The sequence below is a fragment of the Panthera onca genome, chromosome X (genome assembly GCF_046562875.1).
Source record: "Panthera onca isolate mPanOnc1 chromosome X, mPanOnc1 haplotype 2, whole genome shotgun sequence".
Lineage (NCBI taxonomy): Eukaryota > Metazoa > Chordata > Mammalia > Carnivora > Felidae > Panthera > Panthera onca.
Genome location: NC_138357.1, coordinates 71214923 through 71222347, shown reverse-complemented (window position 1 = coordinate 71222347; position 7425 = coordinate 71214923). Strand labels below are relative to the sequence as shown.

General features: G+C 55.0%; 1 protein-coding gene across 2 annotated transcripts; it reads right to left on the bottom strand.

Moving 5' to 3' along the window:
- Positions 1-549: 549 nt before the first annotated feature.
- CXCR3 (C-X-C motif chemokine receptor 3) lies at positions 550-3493 on the bottom strand. 2 transcript variants are annotated; one of them, XM_081792435.1, is made up of 2 exons: positions 3094-3493; positions 550-2009 (listed from the first exon to the last, which is right to left on the bottom strand). In XM_081792435.1, the coding sequence occupies exons 1-2, from the start codon at positions 3103-3105 to the stop codon at positions 1044-1046; spliced, it is 978 nt and encodes a 325-aa protein (XP_081648561.1). In that variant the 5' UTR covers positions 3106-3493; the 3' UTR covers positions 550-1043. The 2 variants fall into 2 exon arrangements, with proteins under 2 accessions (XP_081648561.1, XP_081648560.1); XM_081792434.1 differs by having other exon boundaries at positions 550-2132; positions 3094-3488.
- Positions 3494-7425: the final 3932 nt, after the last annotated feature.

Below are 7425 nucleotides of genomic sequence, written 5' to 3'. Positions count from 1 at the left end.
CGAACCCTTAACTTTGGGGCCACTTGCGGTACTAGGAAGCATTGCGGTTTTGCTATTGCCTTCCCTTCTACCCAGAAATGCTGTCTTTGCTTCTCTCTGTCCTTGGAGACCCCACTTGCCTTTTGGGGTCTTCTCATTTCTGTCTTCCGGAAGCCTTCCCAAATGGCTCCAGCCACAGGGCTCTGAGACCCGGGTTCACGGTCTAGGGACAACTCATTTGCCTTGTGGCATAGACTGTTTCGTATTGTTACTCTTCCCCATGTCTTCCCTGCTGGCCTAAACTTCTGGAGCACAGGGACCGTGTCTTATTCATGTCCGAAGGCCCTTCCCCAAATTATGCCTAAGTGGTGTCCAGCCAGTCCAGTGAACTGTTAGCCTGCACCCATCTACCTGAGTGCTTCCCTGTGAATGACAGGAGTACCCAAGAGGGCAGAGAGGGGGCTCCACATAGACGTTAACACAAGCAACATCGGTTGGCGTAGATCCGGGGCCAGGCAAAGAGAATAGGAAATGCATCCCCAGAGCCTGGGCAGGGCTGGATATAAATGATGCACTACTAACACACCCTGGTCCTGATGATCTCATTTATTGAAAAGTTTTAAGCAGAATTTTAGACATAAACATGAGCAAATACGGAGGCCTTGGGGACCGCAGCTACAGTCGCTGCTGAGTTGGAGGCCTGGGTCAAGACCCTATAGGGACAGCTTCTATGCTGCTGGCTTCCTGCTCTGTGAACATGGGGAAGGCCAAGGTCTAGTTACTAAATAAGGAGGGCAGTGAGGCTCCTAGCAGCCAAGGCAATAAGGGCCCCAAGGCAGCCACCTCTGAAGTGGCAACGGGGCTTGGCAGCTAAGGAGCAGCAGTAGCATAGCCCCCAGAGCCAGGGGGGTGCCTCCCTGGGAGACCAGGTGATGCCGGGGCCACCAGGGAATCTCGGGAGTGTGCGTGGGGAATGAGGCTACAGGGAAGGGAGGGAGGAACCCGGAGGAGCCTGGAACATGGGGGCAGTCAGGCTGCGTGGCAAAAGGAGCACCCATCCAGCCTCACAAGCCCGAGTAGGAGGCCTCTGTGGTCTCAGACCAGGATGAATCCCGGCGGAAAGACGACGGCTGGTGCCCTCTCAGGTCAGGGCGGCCCAGGCGCGTAAGTAACATCCACATGCGCTCTCGGAACTTGACCCCCACGAAGGCATAGAGCAGTGGGTTGAGGCAGCAGTGCATATAGCCCAGGCCCGAGGTGACTGACTTGGCCACATCCACATGGCTTTCTCGGCCACAGTTGCGGGACAAGGCCTCCAGGTCCATGAGGGTGTCCACCATCACCACCAGGTGGTAGGGGGTCCAGCAGAGGGCGAAGGCCACCACCACCACCACAACCAGCCGCATGGCCCGCAGCCGCCGCTGGCCCCTGGAGACCAGCAGCACAGCCAGGATGCGGGCATAGCAGTAGGCCATGACCAGCAAGGGCAGCAGGAAACCAGCAACCAGCTGCAGCACCCGCAGAGCTGTGCGGCCCACCTGCGGGAAGTTGTACTGACAGTGGGTGGCATTGAGGCGCTCGTCACGGCGGGCCGACAGGAAGATGAAGTCTGGGATGGCAAAGAACAGACAGAGTCCCCAGACGACCACACAGGTGAGGGCCACGCGGGCGGTGGGCCCCCGGCGGTACAGCTGGGTGGCATGCACTATGCTCAGGTAGCGGTCAAAGCTGATGCAGGCCAGCAGGAGGGCCCCCGCGTAGAAGTTGATGTTGAAGAGGGCGCCTGCCACTTTACAGAGGCCAGATCCGAAGACCCACTGGACAGCTGCGTCCACTGCCCAGAGGGGCAGGGTCAGCACCAGCAGTGCGTCGGCCACAGCCAGGTGGAGCAGGAAGGTGTCGGTGCTGCTCAGGGCCGCCCGCTGGCTCAACAGCACAGCCGCCACTGCGCCATTGCCCAGCAGCCCCAACATGAAGAGGAGGCTGTACAGGGCCGGCAGGAAGGCCCGGTCGAAGTTCAGGCTGTAGTCCTGCGGGCAGGGCGGGGAGGCACAGCAGGAGTCACTCTCGTTTTCTGCGTAATCATAGGAAGAGCTACAGTTTTCCAGGAGGAAGGCAAGCTCAGAGGCGTCGAACACCTGGTGTTCACTCATCTGCAGAGGGAGGGAAGGAGACAAGGGACTGTGGCCTTACAGTCACTCCTTTGAGGGTTTCCTGGAGTAGCTCCTCTTTCGGGCAGGCCCCAGTTCCTGTCTTTTGTCTAAGCCCTCGCCTATTAAACTCCGTGCCCAGCCCGGGAGCTGGAGTGGTAACTTCCCACATCAACCACCGCTTCTCTCTCACCTGTGTGGGCCATCCCATTAGACCAGGGATTGTGGGCCAGAGGAAGCCTTCCCTCCCACCCCTGTGCCAGGAGCCCTCCCTGCCCCCTTTCCTCGCTCTGTCTTCACGGCTTGGCTTGCCCTTCTGTTTCCCTGCCACGCCTGGTGCTACTACCTGCCTCCCCCTGCACCTCCCCGCAGTCCCCTCTCCGGGTCAGTCACTGGCCCCCCACTTCCCTCCTTAGCCCTTGTCTAGGGATCCCAACTTCCTGCCTCTCATGGGGCCCCTCCACAAATCACTGAAGTCCTCCCCCTGACCCTGTCACATGCTTTCTGTTCCTGTTCTTCCCTTCCTCTTCAGGGATGCCACCTGCCACCCCCTGGGGGCTCTCCCACCAAGCTTGGGTAGAAATATTCCATACCCCATTACCCTACACATGACCCCAGAGCTGCCAGCCTTCTCAGTGCCAGTTCAGTCCCGCATGGAAGGGTAAGTTCCAAGTCAGAGCCAAAGGGAGCCTTGGAAGCCAATGGCGGCGGGGATCATTTTGCAGATGAGGCCCGGAAGCCAGACAGGGGAGGGGTCGCACCTGTGGTCATACACAAGTCCCTGGCCGAGGTGGGTTCCCAATTCCCTGTCCCAGGGCTCCTTCTGCAATCCCTGCATCATCTACCTACTACTCACCCAGCCCTCTGGTGGCCCTGGCTCATGAGCCAACCCTGACGTTTCCCCCGGTCTCCCGGACCCTCCACTCCGAGCTCCTGTGCTCGCCGGCTGGGCAGCAGCACTTACCTCAAGGACCATTGCTGGGCTGATGCTCTGCCTGCAGGGCTGTGTGCTGCCTGCCCCTCTGCTTTGGTGATTGTGGTCGGGAACCTGCACTACACGGAGGAAGTGAGGGTTTCACATGATTGTTGGCGGCAGCCTCTTCCATGGGCTTGTCTATGCCAGTCCTTAGAACCGAGGCCACAGGAACTCCTATTCTGGCCCGTTCCCCTGGGAACGCTGCTGCGGGGGGACCCGGCCACAAACTGGGGACCAGAAAGGCTGGGGCTTAGGGAAAGGTCCTTTGAGGTGGGGCATCTGGAGAAGCAGAGTGTCTACGAGGTGGAGGGCAGCCCTGCTGCCAGGGGCAAGAACTTCTGCACTGGTGGAGTCAGTGCTCAATACCCTGGCACCCGTGCTCACCTGTCCTGGGCTGGAGTGGATCTTTGCATAATTGCAGATTGCATTGCTAATCGTCTTAGGTCTGTCAAAAAGATTAACCTTCTTTAAAAACTAAAATATTTATTTAAAATGTTTATTTATTTTTGAGAGAGAGAGAGAGACAGCCCTAGTGGGGGATGGGCAGAGAGAGAGGAGGGGACAGAGGATCTGAAGTGGACTCTGTGCTGACAGCAAAGACCCTGACGTGGGGCTCGAACTCATGAGCGGTGAGATCATGACTGTGAGATCATGACCTGAGCCGAAGTCGGACACTTAACCGACTGAGCCACCCAGGCTCCCCAAACTAAAATATTTTGAAGAAAGCCTTCACACTACAAGTCCTCCACTATTGCCCCTCCCGATACTCAACAGGGGATGAGGAAAGGGAACTACTAGTAATGAACTTGGTATGTGCTAGACAGTGCTTTAGGTACTTTCTCTGACACTGCCTCATTCAAACCACACAAATCCCTTGTGAGGTGGGGGTGGGGAGTGATTCCCCATGGCTAATCCAGAAAGGGGAAGGGGCTTCACCAGACACTGCAAGTGAGGGTGGGAGCTGGGATTGAACCCACAGCTGTCTCTCTTTTTACTGCTCATCCCACTGCCTTCTGCTTTTTTAAGTGGATGATCTCTGATAAACTATGATAAAGTATAATCTATTCATGCAGATAAAAACAAATGAAGTTAACCTATATATTTTGACATGGCTGGAGCTGGAAAATCCAATGACCACATGGTGGAAGAGGCAAGTTACAGAATTATCATGTGGAGTTTCACGCCATATATGTAAATTCTGAAAACCACACACACAAAGCAAGACCATATTGTTTTCGATACAGCTATTTGTTCTAGAAGTTTAAAACAGGGACTGGAGGGGCACCTGGCTGCCTCAGTCGGTGGAACATGCAACTCTTGATCTCAGGGTTGTGAGTTTAAGCCCCACGTTGGGTGTAGAGATTACTAAAAAAAAAAAAAAAAATCTTTGTTTTAAATGTTCATTTATTTACTTTTGAGAGAGAGAGAGAGCATGAGTGGGAGAGGGGCAGACAGAGAGGGAGACAGAGAATCCCAAGCAGGCCCCATGCTGCTAGCATAGACCCTGACACGGGGCTCGAACCCACAACTTATGAGATCGTGACCTGAGCCAAAAACAAGAGTCGGACGCTCAAACAACTGAGCCTCCCAGGCGCCCCCGCCCCAAAATAAAATCTTAACAAAAAGTAAAAATTAGAAAACAAAACAAAACAAAAAATTAGGGATTGGAGACACTACAAATTCATGAGAGCAGTTGCTCCTGGGGTAACAGGAAGAAGAGGGTTGGGGAAGAGTATGTGGACCCTCTCAATTTCAAGGAAAAGCTGTAAATAGCATTTGTAGAGCAAATCAGGCCCTTTATGGTGGTGTGCTACAACAGTTTCTCCCCACTCCCAGCCCTCTGCCCTCTGCCCTCTCCTCCTTTCCCTATTACCCTGTTCTCCTTATCAGCCGGGAAAGGCAGCCCCTAACTCGCCTTGCCTCTGCTAGGTAGTCTCTTCTCTCCCTCTCTCCCACCCAGACGAGAAGGAGAGGCACAGAGACAGAGACGGAGAGAGGCAGAACCAGTCCTCTGGGGTCTGGTTTTCAGAGTGCTTCACCAGAGCCTCCAGGCTCAGGCTTGGAATTCGCTTCAAACTTCTTGACAAGACACATACTGGCAAGGCAGCGAGCCCCTTCTCCACCTTCTGTGCGCAGGAGCTGCAACTATCCTTGCTCTAAACAGCTTGTCAAACTGCAAGGTGCAGGCCAGAGGGAGGTGAGGGCCTGCAGGACATCAGGAGCAGTGCAAGTGGACAGGACTGGTGACTGCAGGAGCCTCGGCAGTTACGATGGGTAGGAGTTGGCAGGGTGGGGAAGATGGGTAGGAGCTGGCACCACGGTTTCTGGCCGCTGGTCAAGAAGAGTTTCCATTCCCTGGGTTTCTGCATGTGAAAGAAGTGAGGATAATAAAAACCTCTGTTCAATTTGGGTTTTTTTTTTAATGTTTATTTTGAGAGAGAGTGCGCGCGCTTAAGTGGGGGAGGAACAGAGAGAAGGGGAGAGAGAATCCCAAGCAGTCTCTGTGCTGTCAGCACAAAGCCCCACATGGGGCTCGAACTCACGAACCATGAGATCATGACCTGAGCCGAAATCAAGAGTCGGACGCTTAACCGACTGGGACACCCAGGCGCCCTTCTGTCTATTCAATTTCAAGGAGGGTCTTGTATTCTGCAATTATGTCCTTCATCCCCTTTTTGGTATTAAAAGGATCTTTTCTTTATGAAATGATGGTGAATATAAGCTGATAGATTTAGAAGAATCTTGTGTTGACCGAAGTGGACAATCCAAATGTGGGGCCTCCAAATAGATGTTGGAGTGCCACTGGGCCATGTGAAATGTCAAAGTCTAGGGATCCCTGGTCCCCCTCCTGTGCCCTAGTCCCCATTGGTCACATGGGGACAATGCTCCCCACCTTCCCAGGTTGCTGGTGAGGAGAAATGAGAGAGGGTTGGGCAGGAGTTCTGAAAGGGTGCAGGGAGCTTTTCTGAGCTGGGCCATATCCTCATAAGCCATTCTGGGCTGTGGGGCTGGCTGCTGTCACTGCTCCCGTGTGGCCCAGATATGGTGGGAAGGTCCCTTCCAGGACCCAGCACATAGTAGGAGAATGCGGAATGAGAGGGATATTCACTACAAACATAGTGACTGGGAGACTTTCCTGTCAGGTGAGCCCCGGGATAGAGCGTGCCCACCTTTTGGGGCATGCAGGTGTGGTCTTGGCCTCCAGAAAGCCTGCCCCTTGCCTAGTCCTCTGGCTTCCGTGCTGTGCAATCTCAGGCAAATCACTTCACTCCTCTGCCTCAGTTTCCTCATCTGAAAAGTAGGGAGAAACATAGTACACGTGGGCTGGGGTTGCTGTGTGGACTGCATACAATACGTGTAGGTGCATGGCCCAGGGTAGGTGCCTGGGGAGCACTGGTTTCCTCCTCATTTTGGTTACTTTCTAGGTCGGCCCTTCCGGGGTCTCAGAATGGCAGGTTCAGGGCAGGATCCCACTGTCTTTCTCAGCTCAGATGCCTTGGAAGTGCCTTTGTCGTGGTGCCTAGCCAAACCCTTGTCTGATGCTCTAATCTGGGTCCCAAGCAGCCCCAGACCAGGTCAGAGGCAGGCCCGGCCCTTGGGGAGAGCCACCTAGCCAGTGGTCTGCCCTGAGTTCTGGTACATGTGCCCCCTGCTTCTGCCCTCCCAAGCAGCCAGTTGGGGAAGCTTGAGGAGGAAGTTAGTCAGAGTGAAGCTGCTCCGGGCCCCACCTGTGGTCAAGGTGTGAAATGTGCACCTGTCTCTTCTCTGCCACCCATCCCCCTGTTTTTTTTCTTTTTTTTCACACCTCTGGGCTGTGGTTTGGGGAGATGGGAGGCTCAAAAGTCTGTGCTCTGGGCCCAGTCCCTCACAGGAAGGAGGGCCTCTATACAGCTCTCTGTTGGGCTGACCAGGGAAGGGGGCCATTTCCTCCCCTTTCCTCTCAGCATCTGCTGCCTCTTTCGTAGATCTCACAATGTCCCCTGGGGTCCCTGTTCCAAAAGCCCCTGGCTGTCAGGGGAACAGGCTCAGGGAGGCCCAAGCTTCCTGTGAGGCTCAGGCAGTGGCCTAGGTTGTGACAGGGGCTTTGTTACACGAAATCAACAAGAGTCCTAGCCCCAGGAAGGGGTCTGGGTCTGCCCCAGACAGTGCTGGGACTTTGGGATTCCTTCTGCTGGCCCTTCTCCCCAGAGAAGAAGAGCTTAAGTCATAGTAAGGCCCAGGCATTGGGGACTGCCCCCCTCTCTGCCCCTCTTCCCCAGCTGCTTCCTGCAGCTCTAAGCCCTACTGGAAGGCAAGGCCATTCTAAGTGTTGGGGCCATA